The sequence below is a fragment of the Oncorhynchus gorbuscha genome, unplaced genomic scaffold (assembly GCF_021184085.1).
Source record: "Oncorhynchus gorbuscha isolate QuinsamMale2020 ecotype Even-year unplaced genomic scaffold, OgorEven_v1.0 Un_scaffold_591, whole genome shotgun sequence".
NCBI lineage: Eukaryota > Metazoa > Chordata > Actinopteri > Salmoniformes > Salmonidae > Oncorhynchus > Oncorhynchus gorbuscha.
In genome coordinates this window covers 450634-468898 of record NW_025745427.1, presented here as the reverse complement: position 1 = coordinate 468898, position 18265 = coordinate 450634, and the positions used below count along the sequence as shown (strand labels likewise).

Genomic DNA, 18265 nt, shown 5'->3' with positions numbered 1-18265 from the left:
TATTTTGTATTGGCCCAAAATGTAAAAAATTGTGTGAAACACTATCATTCCATTATTAACTTAGATATATTATTATGGACATTTTCTGAAATTACAATGCAAAAACTCTACATGTAGTTGCTTGAAATAGCATTATTCATTGAAATCGCACACGTCACTGAAATAGCATTATTCACTGAAATAGCATTATTCACTGAAATAGCATTATTCACTGAAATAGCATTATTCACTGAAATAGCACACACCACTGAAATAGCACACTTCAGTGAAATAGCACGTGTCACTGAAATAGCATTATTCACTGAAATAGCACGTGTCACTGAAATAGCACACTTCAGTGAAATAGCACTATTCACTGAAATAGCATTATTCACTGAAATAGCATTATTCACTGAAATAGCATTATTCAATGAAATAGCATTATTCACTGAAATAGCACGCGTCACTGAAATAGCACGTGTCACTGAAATAGCACGTGTCACTGAAATAGCACACTTCAGTGAAATAGCACGTGTCACTGAAATAGCATTATTCACTGAAATATATTATTATATTATTATATAAATAGCACATGCAGCCATTGACATAACTAAATCCACAGCAGTAAAGACTGAGTTTCAAGCATGACACTATGTATTACTTTTAAGGCTAGGATTTTGCATCAACTCCAAACAGTCAAATCAATGTACTTAGCCGATATCTCTTCACACCAACAATTACTGATGCATAACTCTTTATATACACCAACCACATACATGCTACTGTAGATTCAAATGGGTCATATATACACCCACCTCCATTCAATGGGCCATATATACACCTACCTCCAGACAGATGATTCAATGGGCCATATGTACACCTACCTCCAGACAGATGATTCAATGGGCCATATGTACACCTACCTCCAGACAGATGATTCAATGGGCCATATGTACACCTACCTCCATTCAATGGGCCATATGTACACCTACCTCCAGACAGATGATTCAATGGGCCATATGTACACCTACCTCCATTCAGTGGGCCATATGTACACCTACCTCCAGACAGATGATTCAATGGGCCATATGTACACCTACCTCCATTCAATGGGCCATATGTACACCTACCTCCATTCAATGGGCCATATGTACACCTACCTCCATTCAATGGGCCATATATACACCTACCTCCATTCAATGGGCCATATGTACACCTACCTCCAGACAGATGATTCAATGGGCCATATGTACACCTACCTCCAGACAGATGATTCAATGGGCCATATGTACACCTACCTCCAGACAGATGATTCAATGGGCCATATGTACACCTACCTCCAGACAGATGATTCAATGGGCCATATGTACACCTACCTTCAGACAGATGATTCAATGGGCCATATGTACACCTACCTCCAGACAGATGATTCAATGGGCCATATGTACACCTACCTCCATTCAATGGGCCATATGTACACCTACCTCCCAGATGATTCAATGGGACAGATGATTCAATGGGCCATATGTACACCTACCTCCAGACAGATGATTCAATGGGCCATATGTACACCTACCTCCAGACAGATGATTCAATGGGCCATATGTACACCTACCTCCATTCAATGGGCCATATGTACACCTACCTCCATTCAATGGGCCATATGTACACCTACCTCCAGACAGATGATTCAATGGGCCATATGTACACCTACCTCCAGACAGATGATTCAATGGGCCATATGTACACCTACCTCCAGACAGATGATTCAATGGGCCATATGTACACCTACCTCCAGACAGTTGATATACAGAGAATACAGTTCATTCTTGTCTGATTCCTCCAAGATGTTGCTCTGTTCAACTGCTGTCAGGTGCTGCTGCAGGTAGTCTTTCACGTCATCAAAGCTTCAAAAACAAACATGAATTTAATCAAACAGTGAGGGGCATTTGAACAATTTTGATATATTTAAAATCATGAATGAAAGAGTAGTCTAGCAGTACTAGTCTCATAATCACCTGTATTTGAGCAGGAGTTTGAGAACAACCGACCGAACTACTGGGTTTTTGTCAACAGAGTCGTCAAAGGGGGAGAGGGCCTTGGTCAGAATCTGACGATGAGCTGGCAAAGAGGAAGAGGATTATGAGGACAACAACACACAACAAGACAAACACAGTGGCCCACACCCCCATCTCCACCCACTCACCACCTCTGATGATGGGCACAGAGTGGACCTCCACCATGAGGAAGGAGAGCAGGTGGAGGATGATGGCCCTGCAGGGGGGAGAGTTGTCCTTGAAGCAAACTGTTGAGACCAGGTCTATGAAGAAGGCGTTGCACTGCTTCCTGAAGCGGGCGTTCTGGTTGATGAGAACTCTGTATAATAATATGATTGACACAACCGTGACCAACAATGCAATGAACCCACACATACTGTATGTTAATAATTCAATTCCGTTACAATATTGATGGGTTCTGACTCTAAACTTGAAATCATGTTTATTATCAGGTATCCTTTTGAAATATTGAGTGCAAGAGTCTGGTTTCTACACCAGAAGTTTTGATTTATTTTACCTTAATTTAACTAGGCAAGTCAGTTAATCGTCCATGAGTTTTTACAAGGTTCATTTAGAACCTAACAGTATGAAAGCATTTAAAACTGGTGAGCCTAAAATGCATACACAAAAACGATATTAGGTAATTAATGAATGGCAGGGAAATGAATGAATGAATTGAAGCTTAATCAACAATAAAACATTCAAATAAGATTAAATCACAATAAAGTGAGTTATTTCCATGAGGTTATCTTCTTCACATAACAAACAGAGCCATCAGTATGTCTAATAACCTTAGTCATGTACTAATCAACATGAGAGGGTCCGCCCTCACCTTATGTCTTCAGAGGGCCTGAGAGTGAAGTCGTCTGGCACAGCCTGCATGCAGAGAGGACAGAACATCTGACCTGGGACCAGCCACTGTCTGATGCAGGTCAGGCAGTAGATGTGGTCACACGGCAGGCTCAGGGGGTCATGGGGGTCGCTCATACACACAGGGCATGGCTGGAGGCCAAACCTGGACACGGACAAGATAGCGAGTTATGCAAGTTAAGCATACAGCATGCAGGGCATTGAGCTTGTTAAATTATAGAGCTAGACACTATACACTATAATTAAGGCTCTGAGTTTTTCTTTGTTATGTGAATGTGACCAGGAAAAACTCCAGGTGCTTGTATATACCCACTATAAGTAAGGCCCTGAGGTTTGAGTGATCAGAGTCTAATCATGATCCAGCCATATGCTTCCTTTGTGGTATAATACCAGCCAATCTCTGCTTTGCTGGATCAGGATTCTAATAGAAATATACTTCCAGACAGATGAGGAAGGAAAGGGAATCCATACCTGAAAATGCGCTCCATTGCTCCGTCTTTGCAGGCTTTCAGTATACCGATCACCGCCTCAAACGGCTTCTTCATTTTCAGGTCAGAGTCCTTCTCCAGGATCTTGATAGAACAAATGACATTTTGAAAGGAAAGGAAAAATGACACTGAACAAAAAGATAAACTCAACATGTAAAGTGTTGGCCCTATGTTTCATGAGCGCAAATAAAAGATTGCAGACATTTCCCATTTGCACAAAAAGCGTATGTCTCCCAAATTTTGGGCACGAATTTGTTTGCATCCCTGTTAGTGAGCATTTACCCTTTACCAAGAAAATCCATCCACCTAACAGATGTGGCATATCAAGAAGCTGATTAAACAGCATGATCATTACACAGGTACACCTTGTGCTGGGGTCAATAAACCTGCACATTTTAGAGCGGCCTAATGTCATACAACACAATGGCACATATGTCTACAATTTTGAGGGAGCGTGCAATTGGCATGCTGATTGCAGGAATGTCCACCAGAGCTGTTGCCAGAAAATGTCATGTTCATTTCTCTACCACACGCCTCCTCCAAACTTGTTTTAGAGAATTTGGCAGTACATTAAAAAACAGCCGTAGACCACATGTATGGTATGGTGTGGGTGAGCGGTTTACTGATGTCAACGTTGTGAATAGTGCCCAAGTCGTTTGTGAAGCATCACAGCACAGTTGAAAAATATATGGCAAATAGAAATCCAAAAAGGATGGTGTTGAGAGATAGATGGGAGGGGTTGAATGTTCAGGTTGAATTTAAATATATATATATATATTTCACCTTTATTTAACCAGGTAGGCTAGTTAAGAACAAGTTCTCATTTACAACTGCGACCTGGCCAAGATAAAGCATAGCAGCGTGAACAGACAACACAGAGTTACACATGGAGTAAACAATAAACAAGTCAATAACACAGTAGAAAAAGAAAACAAGAGTCTATATTCATTGTGTGCAAAAGGCATGAGGAGGTAGGCGAATAATTACAATTTAGCAGATTAACACTGGAGTGATAAATGATCAAATGGTCATGTACAGGTAGAGATACTGGTGTGCAAAAGAGCCAAAAAGTAAATAAATAAAAACAGTATGGGGCTGAGGTAGGTAAATTTGGTGGGCTATTTACCGATAGACTATGTACAGCTGCATGCGATCGGTTAGCTGCTCAGATAGCAGATGTTTAAAGTTGGTGAGGGAGATAAAAGTCTCCAACTTCAGCGATTTATGCAATTCGTTCCAGTCACAGGCAGCAGAGAACTGGAAGGAAAGGCTGTCAAATGAGGTGTTGGCTTTAGGGATGGCTTTACTTAAAAATCATACAATGTGATTTTCTGGATTTTTGTTTTAGATTGCGTCTGTCACAGTTGAAGTGTACCTATGATAAAAATTACAGACCTCTACATGCTTTGTAAGTAGGAAAACCTGCAAAATCAGCAGTGTATCAAATACTTGTTCTCCCCACTGTATAGATTTACCCCAAAAATATATGGGGGATTGGAAATGATGCAGACAATTACATTGATGGAACCAATATTCTTTCCTCAATATTAAGCAGATCCACCCCTTTAAAAAGGCATAAGCTACAGACAATGTACACAATTGCATTTTATCAATGGCAATTTCAATGTACACAGATACCGTGACGAGATCCTGAGGCCCATTGTCATGCCATTCATCTGCCGCAATCACCTCATGTGTCAGCATGATAATGCACGGCCCCATGTCATTAGGATCTGCACACAATTCCTGGAAGCTGAAAATGTCCCATTTATTCCATGGCCTGAATAATCACCAGACATGTCACCTATTGAGCATGTTTGAGATGCTCTGGATCAACGGGTACAACAGCGTGTTCAAGTTCTGGCCAATATCCAGCAACTTCACACAGTCATTGAAGAGGAGTGGGACAACATTCCACAATCAACAGCCTGATCAACTCTATGCAAAGAAGATGTCTCACTGCATGAGGCAAATGGTGGCCACACCAGATACTGACTGGTTTTCTGATCCACACATTTTTTTAAGGTGTCTGTGATCAAGAGAGTCATATCTGTATTCCCAGTCATGTGAAATCCATAGATGAAATTAATTTATTTCAATAGACAGATTTCCTTATGTGAACTGAAACTCAGTAAAATCTTTGAAATTGTTGCATATTGCATTTATATTTTAGTTCAGTATATTATTCTGATAATAGCCCAGGCAAATCAGAGGAGTGGTGTGGTTACCTGTTACACTGAAGGGCACCATTTTATTTAACTAGGCAAGTCAGTTAAGAACAAATTCTTATTTACAATGACGGCCTACACTGGTCAAACCTGGGCCAATTGTGCGCCGCCCTATGGGACTCCCAATCACGGCCGGTTGTGATACAGCCTGGATTCGAACCAGGGTGTGTGTAGTGAAGCCTCTAGCACGGAGATGCAGTGCCTTTGACCGCTGTGCCACTATACAGTACTATACATACACTAAAAGGAGGATTCCCAGACAGATTAAGCCCAATCCTGGGTTTAAATCATTTTTGATGGAGATTCTCAATTGACATCATTATTCCTATAGATATGACCCCAGACCACACTGACCTGGCACAACCCTCTGGTGTGCTCCAAGACCAGAGGCTTCAGCTTCTTCTCCACCTCCTCGATGCCCAGTAACATGTGCTCCACAAACAGAGACAGGGTGACGACGCGGTTCCACCCAGTCCTACAGAAACCACAGAAAAAACAAGTCACAACAAAAAATACAACTTCCATTCTGTTGTTCTAAAGTTTTAGCAGCTACCAAATAATACAAAACTGCCCTTCAGATGACGGGACAGCTTTACACTTCTTTTAAATCAAAATGAAATAAAGGGACAATGCAACAAACAGAACATAACAGTTGATAAATAGAGTCAGTTTATATACTGGCCATGTCAATGTCACTGTGTCAACCTTGCCATTCAAGTTCCTGTCATTGAGATTGAATAGAATCCCTGTTAACTCACTGAACTCTGTGGACCATGGCCAGGCTCCTGTCCTTATAGTGTCTCAGATTCTCCTCAGAGCAGACCAGCTCGATGGGGACCTGGAGCCTCTTGACCTGTCTGAGCCAGACCAGCCGCTGGCCGTCTGTGTCCAGAGCCTGGGGCTCCAGGTACTCTACACAGGCCACGGCCGCATACACGTCCAGCACCTGGGGAGTTAACGCATGCTTTGAGGGGTAACGCAGTCTCGTGTCGCTAGACATTGCATTATCACATTGGCTCTTTTTTCCTGGCAGAGGAGAAAATGGATGCCAGGCACACAAGGCTATGGTCAATGCAACATGACACAATGCAGAGGAATATACTTAAGATATCCTTGTTCCTGAAAATGTTTTATATTAACACAAGTATTCGTGCCAATACAACACAAGCCACAAAGCATAAAGGAGTGATATTACAGCAAGCATCTCCCCTACGCTTGAGCTAAAACACAAATATTTGCCTTCCATTTAATCTCTAACAGCATTCAAAAGACTGGAAGAAAACAAATGTATCATTGCTTGAAATAAAATGAAGAATCCCTTTAACGCTGAACTGGCCTGCTATACTAGACTTCAGTGGAGGCTGCTGAGTGGAGGACGGCTCATAATAATGTGTGCTGCTCCTGGTTTTCATTTCAAGATGTTCACACCTAGAAGCCTCGCGCTCTGCTTGCGCTGGCCCACAGTTAGGACTCCAGTGCAGCAGGTATAGAACATAGTGTTTTCCCAACGTCCCAGTGAAGCTTCCCAGTAATACTGACCAGTTCATCCCCCTCTCTGGCATGCGTGTTCACCCGGAGGACCTGGGCCAACTGGGGCTCCATGCTGATCATCCTGGACAGGTTCTGCAGGCGGTTCTTAAACTCATGGTAGGCAGCGTGGACCCAGGGCAGCGAGGTCACTTCCTTCCCCATGACGTCATCGTGACGCAGCCGCAGCTCGTTCACACAACAGGTCAAGGCACCGCGAAGGAGCTGGATGATTGGTTAGGATGTATGGATGTGTACACACACACAAACTAATAATTAACACCTTGAAATAACAATTCAATTCATCTTTATTTAGGCAGGACTCTCCAGCCAGGAACAGACATCAATGTTTTCCAATGATTGCTGGGATCCATAAAAACAGACTAATGACATAATTTTATAAATGTTGACAGTAAAACAATGAAACTCATTACCTGCAGATCCTCCTGACAGGTCACATTCATGGTCATGGAGATGAAATCCTGCAGGTACCTGTGGAAGAACTCAGCCTGCATCTCCGGGTTTGCCTCTGAGATGTAGCGGCCCAGTGGGGTCTTCCTAAAGAACTCCTCAAACTGGCCCTGAGTGTGACCTGAACATCCCAGAAACACCATAACTAGGTTAAATGAAGAGAACATAACATCATTCCTAGATAGAGACCTAGTACTGAAGAATTATTGAACACAACACATAGACTACAACCAGGGATGTAGCAGTAAAACAATGCTGAACGTTGGTCAAAACGTAATGCCCTATTCATTAAATAAATTAACGATCCTCCAATACAACCTCTGGTTACAACATAACAGGGTTCCCAAACTGGAGGCCTTAAGGTTTTCTGATAAAAAAAATAGAATACTTTTTTATTTTTGTTGTTAGACATAAGACTGTAAAAACACCAGGACATCAGCTCCAAGTGATTTAAATGTAAGAAATCTGTTCCAAAGCATTCCCACGCATAACAGAGAGAGACGTGATTGTATACAAGTGATTTAAATGTAAGAAATCTGTTCCAAAGCATTCCCACGCATAACAGAGAGAGACGTGATTGTATACAAGTGATTTAAATGGAAGAAATCTGTTCCAAAGCATTCCCACGCATAACAGAGAGAGACGTGATTGTATACAAATGTAAGCAAGGTTTGAAATGATTATGTATTAGTCAAACATATCTGTTTGGGCTTTTTGCAGTCTACAAATGATTTGTAATTATGTTCCTGCCCCCCAACAAAAAAAGAAAATGGGCCCTCGGCTGAATCTAGTTGATGATCCCTGACATATAAGTTAGACGTATGAGGTATTGTCATAACCCACTACCTTCATGCTGGAGAGCATGGACCCAGAGTTCATCCAGGTAGTCCCTGATCCTCCAGCTGAAGGGCATGATACAGCCGATGTTCTTGTCCAGCCCAATGTAGTTCTGGACCAGGATGGTCTTTGACTCTGAACTGGGACAGGAAGGGAGGGGTTAATATAGAGTGGCAAGAGAAAGGGAGTTGTTGATTCACTGACATTCTAGAATCAGAGCTGACAGAAGACAACATCTCTAGTCTTGAACACAGAAATATAATTACTAGAAGGGACAAAGCCCCTCAGACCATGGTACTTTGAGTGGAATACTCAATATGGCCGCCGGTCCACCCATTGTAGAACAACAACTTGATTAGAAATGGCTGTTCTTGTCATTTTATTTCTATGCTCTCTAGTCCAACAGCATAACCATTGCTGTGACAGTACAGTACTTACTTGCGGTCCAGTTTTGTGTAGGGAACCTCGAGTAGTTTGTCGTTCCCAAAGATGTCCAACCAGAGTTTCTTAACCGCCTCTCCAGAGTTGGAGTCCTGCAGAATGTCCAGGTTGCGGTCGCGGTCGATGACAGAGACCAGCTGGGCCAAGAAGGGAATAACCACAGCCTGCACCCTTTTCCATAGGGTGTGTCTGGTACAAAAAAGTAGAAAATCTGTTTAGTAGAGCCGTTTATGGGCAATATGGTACAAGGCTAAATGTATGGTTATTTGGCCAATCAAAAATATCTTATGTCCCTTTTAAAGAGTTATCTTTAAAGTCCCTTTGAATTTACAATGAGGATTTGTACTGGCATAAGAGGTTTTGAAATCATAGTGGTCACTCACCTGAATGTCCCTCCTTCCTGCAGTGCGTCAATGTTGGACGCCTCCTTGATGACCCAGTTATTTGAGGACAGTTTGAGCGTGTTGTCATCATGGGTCGACAGCAACGAGTGAAGACGTCTCTTCACGGTCCTCAGAAATTCAGCTGTTCAAGAACATTCATAGTCTGAGTATGATCATTGAGAATGGAATGCATGTCAATGATGACCCATTGTTGTGCTGTATCCATGCAAGCTTGGATACAGAGAAGTATGGAGAGAAGTATGGAGATCGCTTGTAGAGTCTCTCAATTTTCAAACTTCTCCGGCGCTAACACGCACTACTGCTTAGATTTAGCACGCCAATGGGTAAACAGTTATTAAGAATTGGCCTAAACAGCAATAATAACAGATTTATTTTATATAGCACTTATTACTACAAGAAGAATCTCCAAGTCGCTTTAAAAATCTAAAAATAAACCATTAGTACTATAGTAGTTATCCTACCTCTTATTTGTTGGTTGTCAGTCAGGAGTGTGAGCAGGATCTCCACTCTCCTGGTACTACGGACTCCGCCCTCCAGCTGGTCTCTGAGCATGCCCACTGCGCTCTGCACACAGCTACGTACCAGCGCCGTGGTGTCCACAACACTCCCCCAGCTCTGCAGTAGGAACATGGTCAAGACATATGAAACACGAGGAAAACAACATGGTTTATGTACAGTAAAACAACAAGGGTTATGTACACATGATATGTAAATGGTGCTACAAACAGGATTGTTTTGAATTTTTGCAGTATTACTGTAATTTTTACAAGAGGAAGTCCATCATACAGAATGCCAAAACAATATTGTAGCAAATAATAACACATAAATATTAAAGGGCAGGGTAGCCTAGTGGTTAGAGCATTGGACTAGTAACCAAAAGGTTGCAAGTTCAAATCCCCGAGCTGACAAGGTACAAAATCTGTCGTTCTGCCCCTGAACAGGCAGTTAACCCACTGTTCCTAGGCCGTCATTGAAAATAAGAATTGTTCTTAACTGACTTGCCTAGGTAAATAAAGGTTAAAAATAAAAAATAAAAAATGTTAAAGTCTAACATCCAAAAGTGCATCCTCTTTTAAAGCATTAGATTGTATCTCAGTTTATAATGCTAAATAGTGTAGACCTGTCATATAGGACCTTTCAACCAAAACTATGATGATTTCTACACTGTTTGTGCAATTTCAGTGCTTGTTTTGTCACAAACTGAAATTGAGTGTGGAATTTTAGCAACCAGGAAATTACATTTGCGATTTGTACTAAATAACACAGCCACGAAGTCCCATTTTGACAACGGATGCCCCTCTGGCGAAGAGAAATCAATAGACAAATATCACAGCCAATCACAACACTGGCGGGTAAGTAATGGTGTAAAACTCACTGTTTGGTCTTCATGTTCCAATTCCTGTTGCTCTGTCTCAGTGTACATGTCATCTACCTCCATCGCTGTGCATAAACATACAAGGCTCTTTTAACTATGTCAACAGGTCATTTTTTCTGAAGAAGTGTATCAGTACGAAGACATTTTGTCATGATCATCAATACGAGTCTTAAAGGTCATTCACCTTCAGGCTCATCCTTTTTCTCCTCAAACAGTTGACTGATGGTAAGGTTTCTCAAGGCTTTGATATCTGACACAATATCTTTCGATCTTCTGAGGTCATCAATATGAACCGACCTCCAGGGATCTATATTGGATTTCGAAAAAATAATAACTTCATAAACGTTTTTTTTTTACAAAAGTTTTCAATCTCAGATGATCTTTTGAGTACGTATCCCATTTCAACATGTTCTAAAGTTGTAAAATGTTTGAACGAACGATAACTTCACCTCCATGAAATCCGACATAGGATGTCCCTCCTTCCATTCTTGGCAATTTAGTGATGAAGTAGACGAAGACCTTGCCTCCCATCTCCACTTGTCTTGATTTGTTGATTTCATTGATGGCAGAATATCTGAAATGAATTAGATAAATTATTAGATATAATCAGATTTCGGTTTTAAAATATATTTATTTCATTACATGTATTCCAGACTTCACTTACTTGGCGGAGGCAATGAGATTTGCACTGTGAGACGCTTCATCAAAATCTGACTGAATAATCAGTATTTTGTTGCCAGATGTATTCTCTCTCCCATTTCCAGATGTGAGGAAATGACTAAGAAGAGAGCAATGTTTTTAACCTGACCAAAAGGTTTCAACTCAACGGCTAATGGACAATCAATAAAGCATGATGAGGATGAACTAAGAGGTGTCAAACCTGATCTTCTTGAGGAAGGAGTGCTCAGTGTCAAACTGCTGAAGAGAGAGAAGCTCGACATTGTTCACGACCTCTTCCAGTGGTCCAACATCTGATGCTGTTAAAAGTCTGGAAAAGGTCGTCACCTTGGAAAGTAAAAAAAAAAATATAGGACTATATAATCAAACGATTAATAAGAGTAATATATTTTCATGTCCCAAAGTTGCCAGAGTTTTCAGAAATCCTGGTTGGAGAATTCCCTCCTGATTACGGGAATCCCCCAATCAATATTTCAGAAAAAACTAAGAATTATTGGAATATTGAAAGCCTACATTTGATTGTGGTCATTAAAAAAAAATATATATAACAAATTGTTACCTCTGTGAAGGAGGAATGGCACTGCTCGTCCTGTTGAGTGTGAGAGAAGATGAAGTCGGCCAAAGAGCTGTGCTTCTGGTCCTCAAAGTAGATCCTGGCCAGATGTTCACTCTCCACCCTGGGGAGAACAGTGCAGTCCAGCCGAACCACCGAGTCTGGAGTGGCACAGTTCAGAAGGATCAGTTTGGCCTCGTCCAAGACTCTTCTTTGGGGGTCGGAGATATCAGTCTCTCCCCTTTGCTTCTCTGTCATTTGGAGGACCACCGAAGCACACGTGTCGGAATGGTAGCCAATGAAAACGTCAGGAGGTAGGTACTTGTATGTCTGGGGGGCCATGGTGTGTTGGTTATTGAGGGCCACAAACTGCCCAACCCATTTCTCCAACTCCACAACAACTGCTCTTTGTTCCTCCTTGAGAACTGTATGGATGTCCAAATAGTGCTTCTCAAGCCTGTTGATGAGAGGGATTGGAAACTGTTTGTAGACCACCTCTTTCTCCTCAATGACAATGAGCCTGAAGTCTTTGTGTACTCTGCATTTGACACGATGTGTCCCCAGTCCCAGGTCAACGTACTTCTGTCCTCCCAAGCAGACATAGTACTGGTTCAGAGCATCGTAGAGACTTTCGTAGAGGTTCTGCAAGTTCAGGAGCACAACGGTTCGACCGGTTTCCATGCAGATCTTGACTCGGTTGATGTTGCGGCAGATCTGGGTGTACTCTTGGTCTTTGGGGAAGCTAGACCCGAAGATAATCTCTGGCTGGCAGCTCTCGGAGAAGAAAGTCTGCTGCAGGATCTGTAGTGCTGCATAGTTCTTGGTCAGAACTAGCAAGTAGCGGCACTCATCCTCCTGGCCAATCGCAGAAATGTTTTGTCTGACAAGATCGATGGTGCTGATGCTCTCCAGATTCAGGTTGATCTGTATCTTCTGGAGCCTTTGGGTGAAGACTGTGACTGCATCCACGTCGTCCCTGCCACTGAAGTTCCTGAGAACCGCCTCCACAATCTTCTCTGCACTAGGCCTCTGTTCGGAAACCTTGGTCACTGCGAAAATCATCTTGATCAAGCTGTAGTAGTCACGCAAACCAAAGAAACCTTTCCCTTGTTTACGGCAAATGTTTAGGTAGGCCCTGGCAAAGGGTTGGAAGAAATCCCTGACCTTCTCCAAAATCATTGTGTCAGACGAGCATATGCCTTTAGCGCTCTCAATAAGCTCTTTCTCGTCGGGGTCGCAACGTGAGACGAAAATGCCTCTATTCATCTTCGCAGGATCCAAAGCCCAGTTGGAGATGCCGATGAATCCAACCTTTTTGTGCGGTAGCGGCTCATCATCGATGCATCCCTCTTCTAGCAGAGGATGGAGGGTTTTCAGGGGCATTTTGGGAGAATCCTCAGCCAAGCCAATCTCATCCAGCACCACCACAGATATATACTCCTTCAGATTCTTCCCCTCCTGGAAGCGACCACATTGCTTGAATGTGTTGATGATGCCCTCCGGTGTGGAGTGAGGGCTGCACTGGAAGGACACCAGGTGAATCTGCTTAAGCCTTTTGTAGAGGTCAGAGTGTGCGGCTTGCCCCTGCATGGCGTCTGCCACCAATGTTTTAGACAGAGATTTTGAACTCCCAGGTTTCCCCACCAAGAAGAGGGGGATTCTCAGCTCTATACAGACCACCATCATGAATACATTCTCTTTCAGAGCGTTGTTTCGTGCAATAGTTTCGCCCAAGGGCACTCCGCTCAGAAGGAGATCCTGCATGAGGGAGATCTCCTGCATCACTTTTAATGGGGTGTAGGTTTCAGTGAGGTATTTGCAGATTCTCTGTCTGTACTTGTCCTTGTTTTCCAAACAGGCATGGTAGCATATTCCCAGAGCCATCACTACAGACCACAAGACTGGGTCTCTTGCTTCTGGCTCCCTCTGGTTCCTCTCACTCCTCTCTGCGTTTTGATTTCTCTGATACTGATTTAGCTCAGCAAGCAGCATTGCATGGTTTTTGTAGAACCACACAAAGGCTTGCATGCAACGTTCTACATCCCTCAGACTTACGAAGCTACATTCGTCTTTCCTTGTCCGCATGTACCTCTGCGAAGCAGACAGGACATCCGCGATCAACCTGGTGTATACTATATCAATTGTGTTGGTCTCAATCACCCTCTGGACAATCTGCTGGATGTACATTTTTTCAGTGTGATCATTGAGCTGGCCAAAGTCCCACACCAGAGGTATCATGCTGGGGGGCAAGGCCTGGACTCTGTACACCAACTGGCGGAGAGGGATGGAGCCCAGCTTCTCATCAGTCTCTTCAGCTCGGACTCGATATCCAAGTCCAGCAGATTCCAACCTCTGAATCATCTCGTCAGTGTGTTTTCTGTACGGGTTGCATGCGGCGATGATCTGCAAGCCGCAATGGGGCACCAAACACTCTCCCTCCACTGTATTATCGCAGAGGACTTCCTTGATACTGCTGATGGCTTCCGTGGTGTTGGCTTCGTCAAAGAAGAGGACAGAGTCAAAGTTGTAGTCTTGTTTGTTGGTGAACGCAATGGCTTCTGCTTCCCGGATTTTGGCGTAGATCATGTCTGAGCTGGTTCCACCATGAACTTTGACTAGCTTCATGTTTTCCGTGGCCACTCCGCTCCTCCTAAGCTCACATAGGAATTTAATGAGCCTTGTCTTCCCACAGCCTGTCTCGCCCATGATGATGACTGGGATGCCACACCTGAAACGCATGTGGATGGCCAGCATCTTCAGTATATTGTCAGTGGTGAGCTCATACGTTTCATCAGGATCAAGAGGCCACTGGATTCCCAAGACATTGCAAAGGCGTTCAATCTTCTCCCCTCTGGGCAGTTGGTCAAAGTCGATATTGAAAGGGACTCTCTGTAGCTTTAGACCCTCATACAGCTCTCTGGTCATGATGTCTCTTTTGATCACCCTTCTTGTGGCTGGATCGATGGCGTCAACAGAGTTCTGTTCGTTGGGCTGAAGATGGAAGCCAATGAAGGTCATGGACACATGGTCATCGTTGAAGAAGATGTACGGATGTGGTTCTGACTCCCATCTCTTCCTGATCCGGAAGGGTGCCAAGTCTTCATCGCTGACTCCAGTCAGGTCCATTTGCTGCCTCCCGGGGCTCTGGTCAGAGATGCTGAGGGACGGTGTGGCAAAGTCCTTGGCCATCAGAATCATGAAGTCCACCACAAAGTTCTTGAATCCCTGGAGGGTGTCCCCGGTGAAAGAGGCATCACAAAAGACTGACGTCTCACAGTCTCGTAGTTGAAGGTTTAGGAACCATGCGAAATTCCTTAACTCGGCCCACGATGGGTCCATTATGCCACAGAACATAAAGAGCATCTGCAGACATTCTACATAGGTGCCTTCCACCCCATTGTACATGAAGGTGTCCAGGTCGATTTGATTATGGAAACGGGTCAGATACTGGTAGGGTCGTTGGTATGCTTCACTCCTGAACTCTTTGTCATCCATGAATGGGTCTTCAAGCTTTACAAAGGAGGGGTCCTCCCGCATCCTCATTTCCAGATCTAGAACCTCTTTTGGTGGGCGGCAGAAGACATTTGGGAACACATCCAGGAATGTGGAGTTGGCACTTGCATTCTGTATATAAATAAAGTGTGAGGAACGAAAGTGTGAGTGTTCTTTTTCTCTTATCACAATGAAAATGTATGGGATTTAACACCAAGAGACTAAATATTTACCGTTCTTGGGCCATTTCTGGGCAAGTTTACTGTTGACTGTAGGATCTCAATGACATAAAGCTGTTTGTTGCTGCATTTCCACATCCTTCCCTCAGAATCCATCAAATATCCCAAGACCAACAGTTTAAAGAGAAACTCATAGAGGCCTTTCCGCACCTGTTGATAAAACATGTTTAAAAAATAATTTAATCAAAATATCACTAAATGAATCTAATTGGTAAACATTCTATCAAAACATATTTAAATTATCACTAAACAAATTATAATGGCCAATAGGCTACAGTATATTTACCGAAGATGTGACATCGAAGTGGAAGATGATGAGCTCTTTCGACTTGGGGGTATTCAGCAGAGACTGAAGAATAACATTCTCATCAACCCTTGGTTCGATCAAGCGGATGCATTTCAGCAGTGACGGCTTCTTGGTGGAGTGTTTCAGTTTTTCATACAGCCTCTTGATGTAAAGGGACTTACCTGAAAGTGTGAAGATCATGTCATTATTTTAAGCATAAATCCAGCGGATCAGTAGGATATATCAAACCACCAATTCAATGATCAACACAGGAGTTTACATAAACTGAAGGCCAAATATACTCACCAACTCCAGCTCTACTGGATGACACAACTCCAACAAACATCCTGTCCTTGAACACAGCAGCAGCACTGCTCTGATCTGACGGGACCGTGTAGTGTTTGTTGAGGTACCTCTGGATGCTGCTCAGGGGTTCCTGGGGCACCATGTGTAACCTGTACTGGCTGAAGGCTGAGGGAAGGTAGGCATGCTCTCTGTCCGAGCTGCAGATGATCACGAGCCTGTAGTCCTTCCTGCTCTGCATTTTAATTCGCTGGAAAAAGCTCTCCACCTTGGAGCTGACTTCGTAGCTAAGCTGATCGCCATAGAGCATGGTGTAAATCTTCTCTCCTCTGTAGCCGGCAGTGAGGCAGCGTCTGAGGAACAGCTCCACCTGCTCGTAAGGCGTGGAGGAGTTGCACAGTAGGACCTCATCGTATGTGGGCAGCGGCTCGTGTTTGCTGCTCATGTAAATGGAGATGCAAGACGTCAGGATCTCGTCGTGTGGGGAAACTATGAGGTTTGGACTTCCGATAGCCAGGCCCTTGGGCATCAATCTTTCAATGCTTTTGTATTTCTTCTCATCAGTCATGTCTCCTTCATTCTCATCACCTATGTTGGCCAGAATTTCTAGCAGTTTTCCGAAGCTTCGGACATCGAGAGTGTCTGGGAGGAAAGAATTCATGTCTCTCATGTAGGCGTTCCACATCAAGTCCAACTTTCCTGAGCCGCTAATGTGCTCCACAAGACTTGGAAGATTGTCTGAAGAGAGATTCAACTCTCCAATGAAATCCAGACCTCCCTGTACACCGCTCGGCACCTCAACAAAAGTCTGGAAGTCAATGTCCTCATTTTGCACAGGTGGGTTAGTGAGGATCTCGTATTGCAGTGTGTGCCAGGTTTGCCTAAGATCGGAAGCTGTGCAGTTGGGTTTGACAAAGGAGAGCATCATGAGAACTTGGTCCTCCAAATTCGACACATTCTGCTGAGTCAGCTTACAGCACAGGTACACAATCTGCTCGGCGGTGTAGTAGTTCAGGTAGTAATTGTGGGATCTCTGTTTGTCCATGAAGTCGTTCCAGTACTTCAGACACTTCTCCATCTTCCTGCACAGCTCAGGAAGCTGCTCCACGATGCTGCCCTCCACCATAATCACACTGACAACGCTGCCAAGGTTGAAGTCCATGATGATGCCGGCGTCTTGGCTGAGGGAACTACAGTTGATGTTGGCCTCCCAGTGTCTGAACAGGGGGTTCCCTGCCGTGAACAGGGCAATGAATGCCACAGCTAGCCTCTGGACACTGGCGAAAACCTGAGGAAAAGAACACAAAGTGAATCCTTGTTTATAACATCCCATTCCAAATGCTCCTCTCTTCTATAACTATATGACTACCAAGCTCACCCTGAAGAAGATGCTTCAACCTTAACTGACATGCATGGTTAAATAAAAGGTTCAATTAAAGAAAGAAAAATAGTACAGTACCTCTGCAAACTGGTCCACCTCACACTGGCCCTGGTCCCCTTTCCCAGACATGAGCATGAGTTTGTTCTGCAGTTCCCTCAAGTCCTCCAGGGAGTAACGGCGCATCTCATGGCCCTCGTCGTGCTCCTCTGGGATCTGCAGTTTCAGGGCCGTGTCCAGGCTCAACTGGAAGGACAAAAGACAAAAATTATGCTGAAGCATGGCACTGTAGAACTATGACAAACATTCTAATCCACTGAAGTATCATTCTACACGCTGGAGTTTTAACCAAACTTCAAAGTGTCGGTAAGCAGTTGGAACAAAGTTCTGGCTAAAATGAACATGAGTAACAGATGATAATTCTAAAGATGGTTGAAACTAACAACTGTATATTCGATGGATTGTTGTTCAGGCCTACCTTCTTTTGGTTCTGGGCACTGATGATGTAGATTCCTTTCCTGTTGATGGCTGATGCTAAGGAGAGAGAGGATAGTTCCACAGATCCATGGCTGTCCTTCACAGTCTTCAACCACTCCAGGTGGCGTGCTGTGTCACGCTGCAATACGGACATTCACAGTCAGGTAGTTTTCCACTTTTAA

At 43.5% G+C, this 18265-nt stretch overlaps 1 protein-coding gene across 7 annotated transcripts in view; it reads right to left on the bottom strand.

Annotated features, from left to right (window-relative positions):
- The window catches only part of rnf213a (ring finger protein 213a), a 61654-nt gene that overhangs the window by 22012 nt on the left and 21377 nt on the right, over nucleotides 1-18265 (bottom strand). For all 7 annotated transcript variants that reach the window (XR_006835707.1, XR_006835708.1, XR_006835710.1 and 4 more), the window contains exons 23-46: nucleotides 18085-18222; nucleotides 17688-17852; nucleotides 16232-17516; nucleotides 15926-16107; nucleotides 15634-15789; nucleotides 11915-15532; nucleotides 11558-11682; nucleotides 11342-11455; nucleotides 11127-11251; nucleotides 10862-10984; nucleotides 10678-10742; nucleotides 9764-9917; nucleotides 9282-9423; nucleotides 8896-9087; nucleotides 8467-8597; nucleotides 7584-7741; nucleotides 7162-7374; nucleotides 6381-6568; nucleotides 5977-6097; nucleotides 3378-3478; nucleotides 2869-3051; nucleotides 2186-2355; nucleotides 1998-2100; nucleotides 1772-1886 (exon numbers count right to left, since the gene is read on the bottom strand). Coding sequence is in view for 2 of the 7 variants with exons in the window: in XM_046334280.1 (XP_046190236.1) it covers nucleotides 1772-1886; nucleotides 1998-2100; nucleotides 2186-2355; nucleotides 2869-3051; nucleotides 3378-3478; nucleotides 5977-6097; nucleotides 6381-6568; nucleotides 7162-7374; nucleotides 7584-7741; nucleotides 8467-8597; nucleotides 8896-9087; nucleotides 9282-9423; nucleotides 9764-9917; nucleotides 10678-10742; nucleotides 10862-10984; nucleotides 11127-11251; nucleotides 11342-11455; nucleotides 11558-11682; nucleotides 11915-15532; nucleotides 15634-15789; nucleotides 15926-16107; nucleotides 16232-17516; nucleotides 17688-17852; nucleotides 18085-18222 (8067 nt within the window). In the remaining 5 variants the exon portion in view is untranslated. The remainder of the gene's footprint in view (nucleotides 1-1771; nucleotides 1887-1997; nucleotides 2101-2185; nucleotides 2356-2868; nucleotides 3052-3377; nucleotides 3479-5976; nucleotides 6098-6380; nucleotides 6569-7161; nucleotides 7375-7583; nucleotides 7742-8466; nucleotides 8598-8895; nucleotides 9088-9281; nucleotides 9424-9763; nucleotides 9918-10677; nucleotides 10743-10861; nucleotides 10985-11126; nucleotides 11252-11341; nucleotides 11456-11557; nucleotides 11683-11914; nucleotides 15533-15633; nucleotides 15790-15925; nucleotides 16108-16231; nucleotides 17517-17687; nucleotides 17853-18084; nucleotides 18223-18265) is intronic.